This window comes from Haliotis asinina, chromosome 12 (genome assembly GCF_037392515.1).
Source record: "Haliotis asinina isolate JCU_RB_2024 chromosome 12, JCU_Hal_asi_v2, whole genome shotgun sequence".
Lineage (NCBI taxonomy): Eukaryota > Metazoa > Mollusca > Gastropoda > Lepetellida > Haliotidae > Haliotis > Haliotis asinina.
Genome location: NC_090291.1, coordinates 44,304,423 through 44,326,397, shown reverse-complemented (window position 1 = coordinate 44,326,397; position 21,975 = coordinate 44,304,423). Strand labels below are relative to the sequence as shown.

At 36.9% G+C, this 21,975-nt stretch overlaps 1 protein-coding gene across 1 annotated transcript in view; it reads right to left on the bottom strand.

The window, feature by feature from the left end:
• Positions 1–20,439, bottom strand: part of LOC137258939 (Y+L amino acid transporter 2-like) — a 46,629-nt gene extending 26,190 nt beyond the window's left edge. Inside the window, exons 1-3 of the mRNA XM_067796637.1 lie at positions 20,099–20,439; positions 7,997–8,155; positions 4,145–4,280 (exon numbers count right to left, since the gene is read on the bottom strand). Of these exons, the coding sequence (XP_067652738.1) occupies positions 4,145–4,280; positions 7,997–8,155; positions 20,099–20,323 (520 nt within the window). The 5' untranslated portion in view covers positions 20,324–20,439. The remainder of the gene's footprint in view (positions 1–4,144; positions 4,281–7,996; positions 8,156–20,098) is intronic.
• Positions 20,440–21,975: the final 1,536 nt, after the last annotated feature.

The window sequence follows — 21,975 nt, the reverse complement described above, 5'->3', positions numbered from 1 at the left end:
CTGTTAGTCACCTCTTATGACAAGTATGGGCTGCTGAAGACCAATTCTAACCAAATCTCATTTGGAGACACACTGACTGTAAGGACCACCTTGGTTGCTAGGGAACAATTCTATTCCAGAATTCCAAGGAAGTTTTTTTTAGTTATCAACATACAAGGTGATGATATTCATCTACTGAGACACCCAGTTGCCAACACTGGTAGATAGCAGCCACTTGTGTCATTAACAACAAAGTGATTACTTTACTTTTTCCTGTTGCAAGTATTCATGACAGCCAGTAATGCAATCATCTCTGGTTGCCATTCTTTATTGCCAACCTTTATGTCACATTACCAAGGCTACATCTGGAAAGTATTACTACACTGGATTATTGACATCAGTCAATCTGGACTGTTGCCAAACTGCCATCATCAACAACTAAGCCTTTCACACAGTAAACAACATTCACGATGAACATGCAAAGGAAACTGTCCAATCTGGACCGTAGCAGACAAAAGTTGACTGATTGTGACTGCTTTATAACACAGACATAGGAGTCAGTTCCAGGCTAGGCCAGACAAAACTAATGGACATGTAAGGAATTGACAAACTATGGTTACAACAACCTAAATTAGGTTACATGTGTTAGATTTTGGATCACACTTTCTTATTAACATACAAATTCTGGTACTTTTTTCAGCTGAGTCCCATTGATTTGAACCCACACCCTCAACATCAGGTGTCTAATCACGAGCACATACAGGCAAATAAACAAAGAACCCGCTCAGTCACTGCGACTTACACTAAGGTGTTCTCTGGGTTTGTTATAATGATTCTTGCTTTTATTACCATGGTTACCAGAATGTCCGCACATCTTGGCACAATGATCAGGTCCTTTACAACTGTCAAATACCTTCCCCACATAACATTTCTTGTGCTCTAGTGCACATGACAGAAGTCACAGATATGACATTTCTTTGTGATGGTGAGGATTCCCTTCTTATCAGTGGATCTGTAAAGCTCTAGATGAAGAACAGTCAGTAAGAACACTACACTTCTACTCATAGATGTAATTCCTCACTGAGACACCTGGAAATACACTTAGGGTTGACTGTGTTCCTGTTAGTAACAGAATCCGGGACAAATTTGTCCCTGAACGGAGAGTCAACAAGAACAACAACTATGAAACTGTGTTAATGCAGAAACCTGCATTACTAGTGCAAAAAATTAATAACACACAAAAAGTATTTTGCGTGTATGTTTAGGAAGCAAAGATTCTGATCTATTTCATTTTTAAAAGTACCTCAAAACAGCAGCACATAAAACAAACAATAAATTTTGAAATGATTCAGGACTATAATGAAAATTTCACACGCACACACACACACACACACACACGCACACACGCACACGCACGCACACACACACACACACACACACACACACACACACACACACACACACACAGAGATTTGGACTACATATTTATAATTGTATTTCTACATGCACTTGCACAAAACCTACTGTGAACCCTCCTCTTTCTATTGAACTGGTTTCATTTGTCGTTCATGTTATTAATGCCGCACTAAGCAATATTCCAGCTATGAAGCAGCGGTCTGTAAATCATCCAAACTCGACTGGACTAGACAATTCAGTGGTCAACATCATGTCCATCAATCTACACAATTGTGTCTGACGAGTCTGACCACCTGATCCCGTTAGTTTCCTTTCATGACAAACATGGCTTACTGAATGCCAATTTAAACTCGGATCTTTACAAGTATCTTTATGCTGAAACAATTGTTCAAAATACAACACTTGCATGTCATATTTCTCTCACCTATCATAAAAGGTTAAATTTATTACTTATTCTACTGACAGCTTCAAATTCCATGTCCAACTGAAATAATTACAGACATCCTGATTCTTTCATAATACTGAAATATATTTTTGAGTCATAAGCATTTAAGCATTGTACCTTAAGTCCATGAATAAACTGTCATCCTTCTCACCAAGTTTAACAACAATGTCATGATTCTACAATGTTACCATGGGCAACAATTAGCAACCATACTTCCAGTCTGACTACATGTCGGCACAAGTCGAACCTAGAGAACCTAGATGCATGTGATGTCATTATCAATTAACTGCCACTTATTTCATTATCAGACTCGCCAGTAGGTTAGTGAGTTAAATTTTACACCTCTTTCAGCATAACATTCATTAGAAGCAAGTGCAAACTTGGGAGGCAACAAACCCACAATGAGGTGAATATGACACACATCATGAACAGCAGGTGATAAATACAATGCCAGCTGGTTTCCAGTTGATGTATTATTCAATACATAATAAACATCTATATGATATGTTTGACCATGGTGATACAGATAATGTATTGTGACAATGACAACTGACATAACTACCATATGAAACATACAAGGGTGATGACTATTATCCTACATAACTTGGATATATACTGAGGGAAAAAAATAAAGGATCACATGAAAGCGCAACATTCACTTATTTTTCACAGGTTTCCTCAAAAGCTATGCAATACAAAGCTTGTGATGAAGCCTTTGAAAAAAATAAAGTGACATGTCCTTTCATCTGATCCCTTATTTTTTTCCCTCAGTATATTCATTTTGCATACTGCACTTTGTTAGATAATACCCAAACCAAATTAAACACTGAAAAAAACACTGAAAATTCATGAATAGTTTATACTAATATTCACAGATAATGAATGATAAAGACAAAGATGATCTCGTGAGGTGAAATAGGGTTTAACATCGTACTTCAGAATATTTTCCTCATATGATGATGTGAATGGCTGACTGGACTAGCCCAGATTCAAGCTGGTTTTATAGTGCTAGTTCACTGAGATACCATGCCACATGTAAGAATGAATACCCCACTCAGACACATTATACTGACTCCGAGTCCACCAATCCCTGAACCCATTAATGCAAAGTGCTGGGCAAGGAGCAACAAGTACCATATCTTAGCACCTTTGGGGATTGAACTCGCTACTTTCCACTCTCTAGGTGGACACTCTGTTACTATTAGACTAACCACTACACCACGGAGGTGGGTGTACTCACAGATCTCATGAATGCAGGTAAATCATAACAGGCTGTTATGAGATGGTATATCATAACAAGTCAGCTTGACATGGGAATAAAGTGTGTGCCAGATGTTACTACAAAACACAATGGTATCTTATCCATGTAGAATCTCATATTATTTATAAGTTAGAGTTACTGTACTAAATATCTGAAGACTGCAGTCTCAGCCTACTTTTACTCAGTATGTGATTACAGATTCAAGATCAGACAATCCAATGATTGACATCATCTTTGCATTTGGGATCAATGAAATGCAAAAGAAAGTCATCCATTCAGTGAGTGAGTGAGTGAGTGAGTGAGTGAGTGAGTGTCAGAATGTTTGATGAAGGATAAGCAGTATAAATAACATTTTTCAACTTTAGTGAATAAACACAGGACAGTTTCGGCCTGTAAATGCCTGGCATCCAAAGTCAGGACAAAGTTACAAACACTTCAAGCTTCGAGACCTTCATCTTGACAAGTAAACATTCTATCGGTTACATAGAACATTTAGAATATTGAGTGAGTGAGTGAGTGGGTGGGTGGGTAAAAGAGTGAGTGTTTGGTTGGTTGGCTAAGTGATTGATTGAAATATTATTGACTGAACCCAGACCTTTGACGTGATGAGCAAAGTTTTTAACCACTAAGGTCCCATCCATCTGTGTCTCCTGGAACCCGACACGCATGACCAGTGAAGATCTTCATTAGCCCATGCTTGCCATAAACAGTGACTATGCTTGTCATAAGAAGCTCCTAACGGGATTGGGTGGTAAGGCTTGCTGATTTGGTTGACACATCATCAGTTCCCAATTGCGCAGATTGATGCTCATACTATTTGACTGTCTGGTCCAGTCTTGATTGTTTACAGGCTGCTGCCATATAGCTGGAATATTGCTGAGTGCACCGTAAAACTAAACTCACTAACACACTTCTGGAGACTGGTTAGTTTCCTCTTAGAACAAACATGAGTTTCTGGGGAAATGAGATACTTCCATGAATTTTCTTACGGATTTAAAGAAACTTAATTGGAAGTTGTACAGAGATAAACACGGGCTACTTACTGATGCACAATGCAGCCAACAGGCGGACAGCAGCATCAGGTGTAACACAGTCTGTGAAGATGGGTTGGAGCGCATAATTTGCAAAGGTCAAGGCCACGATTGCCTGAGCTGTAGGTCGAATAATTATCAGATTTACCTGGAAATGAGAAAGAATGGAAACATGATAATTATGAACATTTGTTGACAGCTATTAACATTATCTACCAATGTTGATTATTAAAATATATCATATGGTAAATTATCATAATATAACACGCCAGTCATCTAACACGTCACATTGCAAAACACACGGTCATAATCAAAACCAAACCAGTGATGGATACTCTGAGCACCTTCCCATTTCGCCCAGGAACAAAATGTGTGTTAAGCGTATCATACATCAGAGCATGTCACAACATACAACAACAAACAAGAGTCATCAGAAAATGGCATTTCCCCCCGGCCCCCATATGTTTGAAAGGACAAATCATCTGACAGTTACTTATTGTTTTTTTAGACTAAGTTTGAATTGTTTCCATGGAATTCATGAAAAATATAAATGTCATATATCTGTAATCAGCAAAAGTCATCATTTCAAGAACTGTCTCATACATCTGCCAAGATCTGTTGAAAGATATGAAATGGCTTTTGAGTTGTGCTCCGGAAACAAAGCCCATCCCTCCATTTTGAAACTAAGTCCGAAACGTGTCCATGGAACCGAGAAAATAAGAAATCACAAAAACCTGTACATAGCAAAAGGCACAACTCCAGGTTCTGATTGATATATCTCCCAAGTTTTGCAGAAAAATATTGAACGGTTTTTGAGGTCTGCTCCGGAAACGAAGTCCACCCCACCAAAATGTTCCATGGAAAAACAAAAAAAAATAGAAGTGCCAAAACTCTGTAAATATTAAAAGGCACAACTATAGGTCAAGATTATTATATCTATCAAGTTTGGTCTAAAAATATTGAATGGTTTCTGAGTTATGCTCTGAAAACAAAATGATTCCGGACGGACAGACAGACAAGGCGTCGACTATATCCCCCTGCATAAAATAAGCCAACAATGATTAATTAGCATGAACAGTGGAAAACATATATCAAAAGCCATTCAAAAGAGAGAGAGAGATATTACGCTGCTTTTAGCAATATTCAGTTATACCAAGGTGGGGGCAACCAGAACTGTATTGTATTGTATTGTATTGTATTGTATTGTATTGTATTGTATTGTATTGTATTGCCATATTGTACCTATGTGGGGAACCGAACCTGGGTCTTCAGTGTGATGTGTAGACACTTTAACCACTAGGCTACCCTATGACCCCAAAATAGGAAGAATACTCTAGGTTAAGTATTACAGTGCAGTCACTGTAGTAACTACTGAGTGTGATACTAGCTGGGTCATGGTATCATTTGTACTTTCATTACTGTAACAAGTAATGCGGTTATCATGATGCCCAATACAGTAACAGTATTAGTAATAATACTTAAGTATCCAGGATCCCCATATTGTTGTCCAGGGGCTTCTTTCACAAAGCAACCTTTACTAAGTTTCACCTTAACTCCCATTCTTTAACACTGTACTAAGGTCACCTCAGTGACTTAAGATCACCTTAGTGCTTTGTGAAAGGAGGCCCAGCACCCCTGAAAATTATAAGCATGTGTTCCATGGAACACCAAATACAGGATCCAAGGTAAATCCCAGATCAGCTCTGATACTCCAACTACTGCCAGTGATCTATTAACATCTATGTCTGGGCCCAATTTCTAGAAACAAACTTAAGTTTTTACTCAAATCTGAAACTGAGTTTCACAATTTGCAACAGCTGAATTTTTTAACTCAAGTGCATTTTTGACATATAAAATGCTAACAAATTAAATAATCTATTCATGAAACTCAAATTGTTTCCAATACTTTGAGTTTAGTGCCGATTTCAGTTTATTCAGAGAAATGCCTTTTCTCAAATTTGACTACAATCTTTGACTTAAGTCAAAACTCAGACTTAAGTTTGTTTCGAGATAGAGGAGGAGCTAGCTACAAATCAAAATGGAAAGTCATTTGTTATGATTTACGTACTAGCAGCTCTGTCCTAGGTACTATCCCAGACCAGTCAGATACACCTGTGTCTAACCTATATACAGAAACAATAAACCAGATTGAATAATATTTGTGGCATTAACATTTTATTTGGGACTCCAAGAGGTTCTGAGGGGCTAATTTATTTCAGAATAACCTCATAGATATTCAGCTCAGCCTGTCCAGAGACTCAGACAGTTGAATCTGTAGATTTATCACTGAATATTTTTAAATGAATTTCAATTAAGAACAATGGTTAAATTACATTGTTAGATGTGCAACCTGATATTTTCTGGCTCAGCTAGACTCTCTCACAGTCCCTGAACCACATTATTTTCTCTACTGCCTAGTATCCCTGCAACGATAAAGTCCTAAATTATGCATGTCTAGATTTCTCTCGGCTCTGGGCTCCTTTTGAATTTAAATGTATTTATTTCTAACTACTGAAATTATATGTGTTCAGAAACAGCATTAGCCTTTGGCTCACACATACCATGATTTTAACATGCATCCAGCGTAATTCAAGTGTAAGTTCAACATACTAACATGCTTAACTATGATTTTTAAACTGAAAGTTTAAAAATGAGTCTGCGAGATAACAAATGTAATTACTCAGCAGAATGTTAGTGATGTATTTTTCTGGACAGGTGACACTAAATGTGTTTTGATACATATTTCCAGAGTCTGTCTAGACACTTTATCTGTAAGTGATTAAAACTTGAGCTTCTTTGTGATGAGGATTAATCTCTTCTGAGTGAGTGAGTGAGCAAGTGAGTGAGCGAGTGTGTTCATTTAGTTTTATGCCACATTTAATAATATTCTAACAATTTCATATCAGGGGACACCTCCAGTAATGTGCTTTACCCATAATGCACCCATGTGGGGAATCAACTACAAGTCTAATTAAGAAAAAAAAATAGAACAAAATCAAGCATAGTCACTGATAGTTACACAGATTATTGAGTGCCTTTAATAAAAATGTAAACACAAAAATGAACTGGTAAAATCTGGAAAAAATGGTGAAAATGTCGAATGATTTACTTCTTGGTGATTTTCAAGAATATATATTTGTTATTTATAAAACACTTATTCATTATAGTATATATATATACTGTAGCCTTTAAGGCACACAAATGCACACCTGTTTGTTTACTGTGTTGAAACATGTTACTTTCTTTTTTATACATGTTGGAACATAGAACTATGGCCATTTAAGTTCTGAGATTTGTCCTTGACCTTCATTTGTGATAATGGAAGGAACTGAGATCTGACCAAGATAACCTCAAATCACAAACAGAATAATACACTGCGACAACATGTGGACATCAAAAGATTTTTCACCATTAATCTCCTTCTAATTACTCAAAGTATTTTAGCTTTGGCTTTATGAAGTGTATTACGGGCAAAAAACAACCTAAAAAACACTTTCTTGTAAGTTTACATTTTTAGCCTATAAAAACATTAGGATATATTTTTGAGCAGGGAAAATTAAGTTCTATTTTTTTTCCTTATTCTCTACGGCAGATGGACCTGTAAAACAAGAAATAATATTGGTCTGACCTATGATAGTTTTTTAAATGCTGGCCTGATTGAAAATGGAATGTGATGTTTCTGAAGTAGATGGTGTGTGAAAATATGTGGAATGTTTAGCTTTATCCACTGAAGCACAGAAGGTACAGAAAACACCCTATGGACATGCGCTGTTTGATCATTTTTTTTAAAAAATAAAACATGATTACTGTACAGTAAAAATGTAAACATGAAGTTGAAAATTGACAGCAAGGTAACAATCTTACCCAGAGTTGAAGGAAAGCACAGAATGGTCCAAATGCCTCCAGGATATAGGCATAGTCTCCTCCGGATCTGGCAATGGTTGTTCCGAGCTCCGCGTAACACACTGCTCCAACCAGGGACAGCAACCCACATCCTGCCCACACAACCAATGACAACCCGACCTGGAAAGAACCAAGGGTTAATAGGTGTTAAATCATACAAAGTTATAAAATTCCAGCTATGTGGCCGTGGACTGTAAATAATTGAAAACTGACAGGCAATTCAGTGATCAACAGCATGAGTATTCTGACAAGAGTCAACCAAGTCAGTCTGTTAAGTCTGAACACCTGATCCTGTTAGTCACCAAGCATCATGTCCACACATCATGAATATACATGGTAAGCGGAAGTTGTACGCATATGGAATGAGGTGATGCCATTTTGTCTCTGTTGTTTCTGTCCACAGTTTTTATGAATAAAATTGAGATTGAAATTAATCAAATAAAATGTGATTTCTGACACCATACGTTCTTGGATGACTGTGTTTTAGTGTCTATAGCGCGATGTGTTGCATCACAGCAAACACTGTAAGTACTCATCGTAACTCTACTGACAGCATGTCTTGTCTTTCATAAGTTACTGCTATGATGTTGGTACGATTATTATAGAAAACCCTGCATGTTTTAAGCATCAGAAACACAATGGATATGTACGATAAACACTGTCACTTGCCACCCACACTGAATTTCACTAGTTTCCATAATTTATCAGAGCGCAACAGCTGATTTGTTGATGTGCTATTTTAGATTTCGTCAGGGGGTGTCATTGTAGTTCAACTATTATTTATGGGAGCCACGGACTACTCCGCAGTGTAACCGAATCCACGATATCGCGAAGCATGTAACTGCGAGGGATGACTGTAGTTACAGGAGAGAATATCACAGGTTGAATGCCACTTTACTCAGGATTGCAGTTATATCGCAGGTCATTCGTGTGAGGAGTGCAGAGAAATAGACAGGTGTTTTAAGAAGCATGTGCATGAGTGCAGACAAAGTTACTCATCTATCAACCATCTGAATCATTTCTCACACATCTGGCTGTCCCTCTCTCTGCACTCCTACGCACAACAAACAGTGAACTGTCAATATCTTAATGAGAGTTTGTTCAATAACTTGCACAGGGCTTAAATTCTACAAAAACTTTACAGAATTGTTGAGATGTTTTGATTATGATCAGCATTGAGTATGATATGTTTATTACTTTTCAAGTTAGGTTGCAATTCATCAGTCTGATTTTCAGTCAAAAGGACTGTAGGTAAATTAGGTAACCGTCCCCAACAATACAAACAAACAAAATATATATTTCTTGTCTTTTTTCACACTGAACATCATAGTGTGATAGGTGACGACATTGGGATTCATACATAACCATAAAAAATTAGATTCTAACAAGATTAGAGATGACAGCTTTCTTAGGTAGACAGCACATTCTTAGATATGATAAATAATTTTAAAATTAGTAAGTATATGATAAGGAGGTCAGATACATACATGACAGTTTTGCTTCATTTCAAAGATAAATAGCTACAGATGTAATACACATTTCCAAATCGCAAGTGAAACAATGGTCAACTGGAATGTAGGACACAAACATAAATACCCAGTATTGCTTCTGTGTCAATGCACCAAGACACTGACATTGGAATTTATTCTGTGCAAGCTGTCAGTTTAAAGATTTTTGAGAGAATGCATGATGGAATGTGTGTTGCATTAGACAGGTGTGTCCAGTAAGACGTAACATATGCGCTCCGAGGGACGCTGGTGTAAACATTTGAAAAAGTCACTCATAGCCTCAGTGACTAGCGTTTATTCACAGCAAGCTGGTTGGGGTTGACGATGTACATTGTTCTAGCTGGGTAATACATTTCAATTTAGGATAACAAACACACAAAGTTTGACTGCACAGGTTGTGCAGTTCACCTTCTACATAATCATATATGAGTCAGTGAGTGAGTGAGTTTGGTTTTATGTAGCTTTTATCAATATTCTAACAATATCATGGTGAGGAAATGGGCTTCACACATTGTTACCATTTGGGAAATCGAACCCAGGTCGTTGGCATCATGAGTGAACACATTACCACTAGGCCACCCCCTTTGATCCTTAATAGTATACAAAGTTAGCCCAGTAACAGACCAAAGCAGCTGTACATGTTGAAATCTTAGGGAGGTTAAAAATAGTTTGTGTTTCAGAATGGAAAATTGTGTATGTGACAACCGGTTGGTTGGTTGGTTGAATTACGCAGAACTGTGGAAGATTTGCATCCTTGACCATGCTATGACAGATTCATGATAATTGGGAAATTATGAAACAGGCTTCAAAGATACTTAAATCTTTCAGTCTTCTGAATTGTTTTTGTTTGTCCACCTTGAAAACTACTATGATGACACCTCAATGACATGTTGTTGAATAATCAAGTGAACAAACCAGGCAGAAACTACTCATGAATATAAATAATGGTAAAGAACGGTCCACAAGCTGGATATTTGTTTCTGAACCTATATGATACTATCTTATGAATTTTTCAGTTGATCATTTTCATGAAGGGATAACATTGATGAAGGTTTCTACTTTCAATACAGATTAATAGATAAATTTGAAATCTATGCCTCGACTAACACTAAGTCTCTGATTATATGTAATTTTGATTATAACAAATAAATGCAATTAAATTGAAATAGAGACCTAAGGAAATCTAGACTTACTTCATTTACGGCTCTCGCATTGCTCACAGGGAACATGGGTTTGGGGAAAACTATGTGGTTAGGAGACTGTGAGATTACTCCTTGCATTTAAAGTTTCAAGACCACTGACACAATGGAGAGCCCTAAAGACAGAGTCACAGTAATTTTCATAACTATATGTACACGAATGGGTGCAACTATCAAGCATCACGGTTATAGATGTAGGGCTGTTTTTTACTTCTGTCACTGGGACTAGATTTCCGAAGCTCTCTTAGCGCTAAGAGAGTCGTAAGTGAATGTAAATGAATGGCACTTACAACTATCCTAGCGCAAAGAGAGCTTCGAAAATTTTGGCTCTGGACTTTATAAACTGGCACCATGTAACTGGGAGTGTTCCTCAACACTGGTTGTGTTGTTAGTAGGGATAATGGTGACAACAGTGGTCTGAATATGAACAGAAACATAACTGTAAAAAATATACACACAAGTGTATACTTGAATTTTTTTTAGAAGTGGTCATATAACTACCATCCTACTTGAAGTCTTTGCCCCTGTATAACCCACATGGTATTGTTATATCTCCTTATGTATCTATGCAATGAATAATTGTGCATGTTATATTGTTATGCATGCATACATACATGTATATACACCTATATACAGTAAGTGTAAACCATGTAAACCAGGTTAGAATTGATCTTCAGTAACCCATGCTTGTCATAAGAGACAACTAACAGGATCAGTTGGTCAGGCTCACATTGACATATGTCATCGTATCACAGTTTTATAGATTGATGCTCATGCAGTTGATCACTGGATTGTCTGGTCTAGACTTGATATTTTACAGACTGCCACCATAGTGCTGTAATACTGAGGAGTGCGGTGCAAAACTCAAAAACTCACAAGTAAGTGTAAATTTAAAAACAATATTCTTGAACATATTTGACAAAACTATAAAATAAGTACATCATCCAACTGACGTTAATGAATAAAAACTATCATTGTTTGTAAATGTGATGTACTCTTATATACTTACGTATGTGTGTATATATTTATATGCATGTATTTCAGATCCTGTTCAAACAGGCAATAAATCCTCCTGACTAAAAACGAGACATCTGTTGTTCATTAACACATTTCAATCATAAGATGGAAATCTCTCACCACGGCAAAACATTCAACCTGTATCTCACAGAGCATGACAAGGACAATGCTTCTTAATTTCATTAGCGATAATTCTTTCACACCGAACAATACAGTATACTGATGGCAGTCTGTCAGTAATTAGATCTGGACATGATATAACTTCATAATCACAATTTTTTCCCTTTACGCTTCACACAGCAATTTCCACCTATATGAAAGCAGTCTGAAAATATTCATGTCTGGACCTTGCAGTATTTGATAATATTTGAAAAAACACACGTCCAAAAATTAGCAGTTAGTATGATTCAATGTCAAAACAATTGTTTTTCAACCAGCCCAAGTCATGCAGAATCCACTCTGAAGCTTTCGATAATTCCTACAATTTTCACACGGAGCCGGACAAGAAACCTCAGGGGTTAATTAATCACATTGAATACTTTTTCCCAAAAGGCGAAGGTAAATCTTGCATCATCATGTTCACAGCTTAGGACACTTCCTACAATTTTCACGTTGAGTTAGACTTACGAGCAGCTATGGTGTAAATTAATCATGTTGATAATTAGTTTCTCAGTAGGCAAAACTGACTCTTGCATCATCCCTTCCAAAACTACAATACACGTATACGACAATTCCTGATCACGCTAGACTTACCTCATTACTCTAATCAATAATTTCCCCAACACCGAACTTAAGTCTTCCCCAACTGCTTTAGACAATTCCTACGATTTATACATACAACTACATTTACGAGAGACCAGGGTTAATTAATCGCATTGATTATTTGTTTCCCAACAGACAAAGCAAATCTTACATCATCATCTTCACAGGTAAGGACAAATGCAAACATTTTCACAATGAGCTACAAAGAGACCATGGTGTTAACTAATCATGCTGACTATTTATTTGTTTACGTAACGGCAAAATCAAGTCGTGCACAATTCCTTCAATATTTAACGATATCTACAATTTTTACATCCAACTGGTGCTCCCATGCCTGATTTGGTTTCTTGAATAGACTATCTCACAAATACATAAAGCAAGATGTAGTTTATCCTTTCCACAACTGACAATGTACATTTTTTCATTCTTGGCCTAAGACTTGCCTGACCTTCAATAAATACAATATTTCCTAAATATAAAAGTCATCATCATCTTGCATCATCCTTTCCACAACTAACAATATACGACACATTTTGCCATTCCGCTAGACTTATCATACCTTTGATTTCCAAAACATAAAACTCAAGTCTTGCATCATCCCTTCCAAGGCTAATAACTTACAACAATTAGCTTTTTCCGCTACAATTACCATGGCTTCAATTAATAAATTATCCAAAACATGAAACACAACTCTGGCATATCCCTTCCCAGGCTAATGACATACATAACTTTAATTAATAAATCAATTCCCAAACAAAACTAAAGTCTTGCATCAGTGCATCAGCCTTTTTCCAACTAACAATACTTTTTTTCATTCAGCTAAACTTACCTGACTTTTTATTTCCTAAATATAAAACTGTCTTTGATCATTGATGTTGCCAAATAACGATTTTCTCATTCTGCTAGTCAAATCTGACAATGGTCAAATGGTTAAATTACAGATGCATGTCAAGCCACTAAAGTCCTTTTATGAGCAAACGATTGATTTGAAAAGTTTCCTTGTTTGAATCCAAGCCTCCTTGTTAACAAGTAATAAAACTTATAAAAATACTTGACATTTTCTCATTGGTTGCCAATATTGCATCAGCCACTATGTTCGCTTAACAAATGGTTCCTCATTTTCGCAGCCATTTCTTTTGAATTTCTGATCTAAAGAGTCAATAGGTTGGGCTTAGTTACAGTGAGTCATCCATCTTGCTTGGTGTTGCATCATCAAAAGTGTGAGTGAATTATTGAAACAGACTTGAAGCTGATCCGTTCTCCGTGATGTGAACACGTTTAAGACAACACCTGTGAATATGTCCTCTTCACCTGTCAAACAAGCTTGTTATGCTCAGTGGTTCAAATTAACACTGAAGTCAGGGCGTCCTTGTTGCAACCACAGACAGATGCAAACAAATGATTTAATAGATCTGAGCTTCTCATATCATTGCCCAATGGTCATTAATATTGATGACAAACCTGCAACATTACAAAGTACAAAATATGAAAACGGTAAAGAGGATTTACATACTTCAGCTTTTGCAGTTCACTCGTGTATTTTTTGTTTCGAACTGTGTCCCTTCATGAATTTAATTTGTTACTTGCGATCATTTGAATGTAATATTGAAGGTTTTTTACATAAGGGAGTCTTTTTACTTGAAGTTGAATGTTATTTGTCGAAACAAAATAAGCTAAATGGAAAAATACATGCACACCAGGCTTAGATAATACACTACACATTTGATTTGACACGAACAACGTCACATGTTATTAACATGACAAAATAACACTGTCAGCATGGCAAAACATGAAACAAAATGTATTCTGTGATTGTATCACTAAATATACTGAACAATATTTGTACGCATTACCCAGTTTTCATGATATGCAGCACATCTGGCGCATGGTGGATTTGGAGCATCCCTTTTATTTGTTTGTTGTTAAACACCTCTCTTTGCAATATTCAGGCTATAAGGCAGTGGTCTGTAAATACATGAGTCTGGACAAGACAATCCAGTGATCAACAGCATGAGCATCTATCTATGCAACTGGGATATAATGACGTGTCCACATTTACCAAGGTTCAGGCTCTGAATACCTCGTCTCCCTGGGGCTCCTTTTCAATTTAAAAGGAATTAATTGCTTCTCTCAAAACTTTTAAGACAAAATATTATTCAGACTAAGTGTAAGTCTACTGGCATATTGTAGGCATGCAGGGGGAATGTCTTATGAAATTTTGTGCTGTCTGTTCTACAGAACAGTACCCTCCAATATTCATGACCCACTCCCCATTCTTCAGTACTGCTCAGTATGTCCAAGAGTTTGTGTTCTTGAATGTTTTGAGAGGTGAACATCATGACTGACAGGCATAATGAAGCATGTGTACTTTTCTCTGAGGCTTTGATGATTCAGTTACACCTACATTCATCAACACTTAGTTGACAGCTGAAGAGCTAGTTTGCGGGGTTGCAATATCTTACAAATAGTATATGAACCATTAAAACTATTTCCTCTAAAGGCAGAAATAGCAAAGCACCGCTTGTAAGCATGGTGGAACATAGGTAAACAGTGGTAGAGGACATGCCCTCTATTATTTGATGATATTTCCTTTAATAGCAAGAAGACAAACACCAAAAGGTACATCTTGGGATCATGCTTAATATGTGTACCAAACTTGATTTAGTATAGTTTAGGAGATTTCCTCTGTATCCTCTGAGATTTCTCCCTGTATCATTTACACTTGAAAACAATCCAAGAACCTGTATCGAAACGTTGTGTTCCAGTATTAAAGAAGTTGTTATCCATATACACTTATTCTATTAGATGCACAACTTTGTTTTAAAGAATTCATGACAAGTTTTGACGGACCTTCGTTCAGGACAATTGTAGGAAAAGTATAAAATGTTACTCTACTCTGGTGAAAACTTTCAGCTCTTTTCTTGGCAGAAAGGTCTTTAATACAGTTTCCAAATTCTTAGAGTGGCACTTATAGAAGTTGAAAAGTCAGATAAGGATATGTCAGTCTTGGGGTCAACAATATGCAGCACATTCCCACACTGTACCCATGTGGGGAATCAAACCCGGGTCTTCAGCATTATAGGTGAACGCATTAACCACTGGGCTACCCAAATGTCCCAAAACTTTGGTAGAATCCATTTAGAAGGGGCTGGCCTGCTACTGTGTTCACCCACATAGTCCTGAACAATGGGATTCAAACCTCCAATCATGGGTGTCTGGTTAGATGGGACACTCTGGGACAATCATGGGTGTCTGGTTTGATGGGACACTCATGCCTGACCAATTCTGTCAATAATATTCATGACAACACATACCAGTTAAGGACTGGCTAGAATCAAGTCATGTCCAGATTGTGTGCTTGCAATGAAATGAATAACAGAACAGGAGAGGCAAAATGTATTTCATGTGAACGTGTTGTCAGTCAGACATAGATATCCTCAGTGGATATATAACAGTGATGTGGATTGTTACATCTTTATACCTGATGTGAATCACGACAAAAAGACATTTTACTGCTTCAAAAAATACCAAGAGGTGGGATGAATTCCCTCCAATCAAAGTAACGGAGTTTAATTTGATGCCACTTTTAGCAATATTCCACCAATATCATGACGGGGGACACCAGAAATGGGCTTCACATATTGTGCCCACATGAAAAATCGATCAATACATTTGTTGGCTTGTTCCATTTGCTATTCTGTCTTCTAATTAATGGTTACCTTAATACACAAAAACAATGGCAATAACTGCAGTGTCTAGGCTTTGACTGAACATCAAGAGAGGAGGCGAGGTAGACTAGTGGTTGAAGTGTTTGCTAGTCAGACCTGGGTTTGATTCCCCACATGGGTACAATGTGGGAAGTTCATTTGTGGTGTCACCTGCTGTAATATTGCTAAAAGGGGCATAAAACTGTATTTACTCACTCACTGAATATCCCTTTAAAAGGACAATAATGAAAGCTTCCCTATGTCAGTTACAATGGTTAAACCTGTATACTTGAACGGAAATAACACAACAGGTTAGGAAGTATTGAAACATATCTTACCCCCATCAAAAGTTTTAATTATGGACTATAATTTCAACTGGTTTGTCTTGTGCATGACACTTGTTGGAGGATCGAAGAATAAGCACCTGTCGTCATTAAAAGTATTTTCAATAAAATCAGCTACAGGCAAACTGATAATGTCATTTTGTAGTTGATTAATGCTTACAAGACTTAAGGGAAAAGCTTTCTGCACAGTAACAAAATTCATAAAATCCCTTCGCAGGTGCCAGGTAAATGAACAGGTGCTAACAAACTTCGTCACATATGTAGGGGTTTAAAAAACCCATCACCTGACACCTGGAACAAGTCAGTTTTCATTTTGGGCAATGAAATAATAGTATTTCACTTGACCTTGGGCTACTAGATAATTTCTGCTTATGGTTTCAAACTGCAAATAAACTAACATGTCATTTCATATCTGCTAAAAATGTAGCTATTGAATTTCGCAATGATAAAAAAGTAAGGTTATCTTTCTTGGCTATTTATAACTTCTCAAAAAATTGTGCCGTAAACACTAACATCAAATATCATGTACATTTATTCTTTCATAATTACGTCATCACGATTTTGTCATAAAAATATGGGCAAATGGAAAATTAGTCAGGACAAGATACTTTCTAAAAGTCAAATCATTTGACATGAAATAAATTAAATAAATCACTAGACAGGATTTTCTACAATGCTATCAATGTTATGTTCTGTTAGGCATTGTTTTATATGTGGATATAGATATTCATGTAAGTATATTATATTGATACCATATTCCCAGAAACTACAGTCCACTTATTTTATGAGACCAATGAATTGTACACTGGTACAAAATCTAATACATACAACACCACATAACATGAATTCAACTGTCAACTCTGATGAAGTGTCTCATAATTTTGGACACCCAAATAAAAATGTTGTTTAATAAACAATAGTTCCATTGTCACTTTTCGCTATTTGTTACGAGGTGACACAGCCAGGTAGAACAGCCAGGTAGAACAGCCAGGTAATCAACAAACGTGTCTAGTGAAATTTCACACGTGCAACTCGCACACTTGGCTGTTTAAATTTTGATCTCAAATGTAATCAGACAAACTGAAACATGGAAACTAGTAATCAGCACAAATCTTTTCTGTGTGTTTTGTTTGTTGTTTGATGACGCGCTCAGCAATATTCAAATGAACAAAACCAAATAGCATAATTCTAACAATCATTGTAATTTTTAAGTGTAACACCAGAAAGATAACTGGTTTTAGAAAAATGCATTTATCAATATAACTACAAAGGAATATATATCCCAAGCATCGTAAGCCACAAAAATAACCTTGTATTATGTCATATGACTTCATAACAATCTTATATTATTTCATAAATATATCTAATGCGTCAGGATATTATAACAAGTATTTGTCTGTAATAAATAAGTTTGTTTTAAGTGATTCACGCTGGTATCATCTCTCTTACGTCAGCTGATACAGCACATGCAACATCTCAGTTCATTACGTTACAAAACAACGAGCAATCAATCAAAGTAATTGTCAACTTCTCCTTTAAACATTATGCATGCTAGTTTAACGTAGGTGTTTAGGTTTGGGTGTATTCCATCTGTTATAAATGAAAATATCACCACTTTACACAAATCCACTGTGTGAGAGAAATGCCAAAAGAGAACCAATCAATGATAATATTAGAGCTGCATCACATGAAAAATTTGTCTGAAAACACAGGTTATTGCTGTCATGATAATATTAACTTAACTTCATTGTTGCAAAAATAATCCATACACATATACATTTACAAGCGAATACGAATTCTCCAAGTGAAAGGTTTTGGTAAAAACAGGGGTACAAAAATTTGTTGAAAAGCCACTTGCAACAGGACAAGTGACTTCAAGAAAGTAGCTTGTCCTAACTAATTTTCCACTTGCCCTGACTTTATGACACCAGGCGTGATGTGAATGTTTACTGAACTATTTATCACAGTGATAATTTCACTCTCTACTAGCTCTACTTTATTGTTAGCACTGACTTTAACAGCTTCATTATGAACAGATATGAAATGAAATCCATGATTATAAGCAGTTCGAAACCATAAGTGGAAATTATCTAGTAGTTCACAGACAAGTAAGATACCGTTACTTGATGGCCCAAAATGAAAACGGATTTGTCACGGGCATCAGGCAATGGGACTTTTGAACCTCTGAAGAATCATCTGTGAGGATTCATAGGGATTATAACCCCAGACCAACAAAATCCTTGCTTCCCCCAAAACCCACTTAGATGAGTTGCTGCAGCTAATTAACAAGTGGTGAAAGTAGCACCAATTTACACATGCAAAAATGTTTAACAGGTGTGTAGCAAGTACCAGTAGGATGTTATAATTCTGGATAAGTTCCTGTGTTTCATCAGAATCTTTCATGTAAATTGCTATACCTGGACCAGAAGTGAAATATATCATTAGGACATTTACTATCTCAATTATCCTAGAAAGTGAACCAATCTAAATCCTGCCGACATATGAGAAATTAGAGCACATGCCGTATGATTGTATGCACATATGTGTTTTCACATGTCAATTCATGAGCGCAAAAAGCGTCACGTCAATAGGACAAATGGTTCATTCCCATTGTGACTACTCCCAGTTCGACAACCCGTCCAATACACAACCTGTTCCAGTCGACTGTTTTTTATTTACTAGCTCTCTCCCCTCAATCTGGGTAGACTGTTCTGACGCAACTGGGATATGATGGTTTTCAAAAGCAATTTCAACAAGGCTGACCATATAATCCTGCCAGCCCTCCCATGACATGCATGGTTTATAGATGAAAACAAGGTCTCTATTATACATGGGTTTAAATACATCATTTGTTTGTTTGTTTGTTTATTGTTTAACTTAACACTGCACTCTGCAGTTATATGGGGAAGGTTGTAATTAATCGAGTCCTCATGCGTCGTAGTACATACTCATCAATAACATATGTATAATCACTGCTTGGAACAACTTCGGAAATTAGTGAATGAACGCTTTTTCTCAATTTTGTATCTATCTGCCCTCAGATAATGATACCCAAAAAATGATAAAATATAAATTATATATCTGGATACTAATAATTTTAACTATACATAATAGAAGAAGACGTTTCTACCTCACCCTGACTTAACGTTGCAGATTGTCAAATCTCTCAACAGACATAAACAGAGACTCGAGTGAAACGCCTCCGATTCAGGAAGCCTGCTGCCAGTACAAATGCACACAAACGCAAATTGCTTATTAGTGATCACAAAATAAACACAATTACAGAAGTTCCATTCACAGGCGCTTAGTCTGTCTGTCCGTTTTAGCCCATAGCACGTTCGTACGATCATTACATGCAGCGACCAAAGTATTGCATCATTGTTGGTGTATGGCAAGCCGGGTTTGTTTACAATACTGAAAGTCTATCATTCGTTGTCACACTCGTAACATATGGGAGGGACTGCTCTCGAAATCACTGACTGTTTTCTCCATAAGCAAAGGAAACATAAAATTGAACACAACTTACCGATCCTGTATGTATCAATACACCTTTAGGGCTGACAAATATTCCCGAGCCTATGATAGATCCCACGATTATCGCTACTCCATTCCACAACGTGATTCGCTTTTTCAACTCAACAACAGTGTTCGGTTGAGCGTCTGATTGTGTTGACGACTGTCCGTTTGGTTGTTTATTGCCGTCCTCCGAGGCCAAAAGATGGCCATCCTTCCCACTGCCTACCGGAGGCATCCTAAAGTCTTGTATCACCTCTGATTGCTTCTAACCGAATGAGGACCTATAAGATCCATCACAGTGTTTGCCGGGTTGTCCCACGTGTAAGCGACTCGAAACGTTCGGCTCCAATCGGTACTTTCCGCTGGTGATTTCCGAATGCGCCTCCACATCGACGCCTGAGGAATGAACGCCGTACTCTTTGAATATTTCCTGCCCGCACTGACAGTTTATATAATATAATTTGCAAATGAAGGTCGAGTAAAGAAGAACACTTATACAAAACATGGCAGTTATTCATGGTATCATTATTTATGTGCCTGCTTAAATTAACAAATGCCTACCAGTCTAGGTGCATGTTATATGAATATACAGAGTGGTCAGTTACTGATCTCCAGTACATAACATTAATATTACAATAGCCTCTGATTGCTGCATACAATGCCAGCAATGTGACAGGGTGCAGCTGCGGATACAGAAGCTTGGAGAATCCGGTTTGAAACGACGGTACGTGTTAGGGTTTGTACACTCCTGGGAGCTAGCCATCAGGGGATAAATCAAGACCTAATAATCTGTGTTTACCGGGTACCCGTGTAAATCTGCAGCATAGGATATCACTGTGGTACACATCACATTGAGAAGAGCAGTCTGACGTCAAAGAGCATTGTTTTGGGTAACAACGATTCGCAAATTACGTCATAAGGTATTGTGCTGTAATTTGTAAAGTGTATGTTGATGAAGGTATGCCAAGATGTCAAACCAACATTATCAAAGCCACACTTGTTGATTGATTTTTAAAAATATTGATTTTTAAATATTTCTCTTCATCTCACATGCCTAAGTGAGGAACAATAACAAACAAACAAACAAAAAGGTTTCCCGTCTTTATTTACCTGGGGGCGGTAGGGTAGTCTAGTTGTATAAAACGTTCGCTGAGGGCCCGGGTTCGATTCTCAACATGTGCACATTGTGTGAAGCCCATTTCTTGTGTTTCCCGCCATGCTGTTGCTGGAATATTGCTAAAAATGGCGTCAAGCCATTCTCACTCAGTCACTCACCACAAGTACCAAAAGACCTCATTGCAACCTGTGTGGAGGGTGATGTGTGACATCATACATTAAAAGTAAACCCTTTCTAGAATATGTGCTTGAAATGCATAAGTTGTAACACGTTTAATGCGTACAATTTACAGTAGTTTTTAAAGCGATTGATCATAAATAATGCACAAATGTTTCAATAATTATCTCATTCCGGACAAATATAAAAGAACTATGACAACTATTTTCAAAATGTCGTGTGTGGGCGTGCCAAAATGTATATACTCTTAATTCTTTTCATACTTTTGTGTGTATCCTTCCTGTTCAATATGGATTCTGTGAAAGGAAATAAAGTTATACATCATTCCATTTTCGACAAAATCTATGTTTAGCATTCGGACACTACGTGAGTTGGGTAGTATCTTTAAGTACGAACAAACGAAATCCAAAAATCCAAACAATAAATAGAATATACATTGTCTTGTCAAATAATGTGTACCTCAGAAAATATGGCCAGAAAATATTCTTTTAACATCTTATTTACCACTGACACACATTTTATTGAGACAGTGTATTTGGAACAGTACGATAGAATAGAGTTTCAGCAAACCGTCGTACTGCTGGAATATTGGT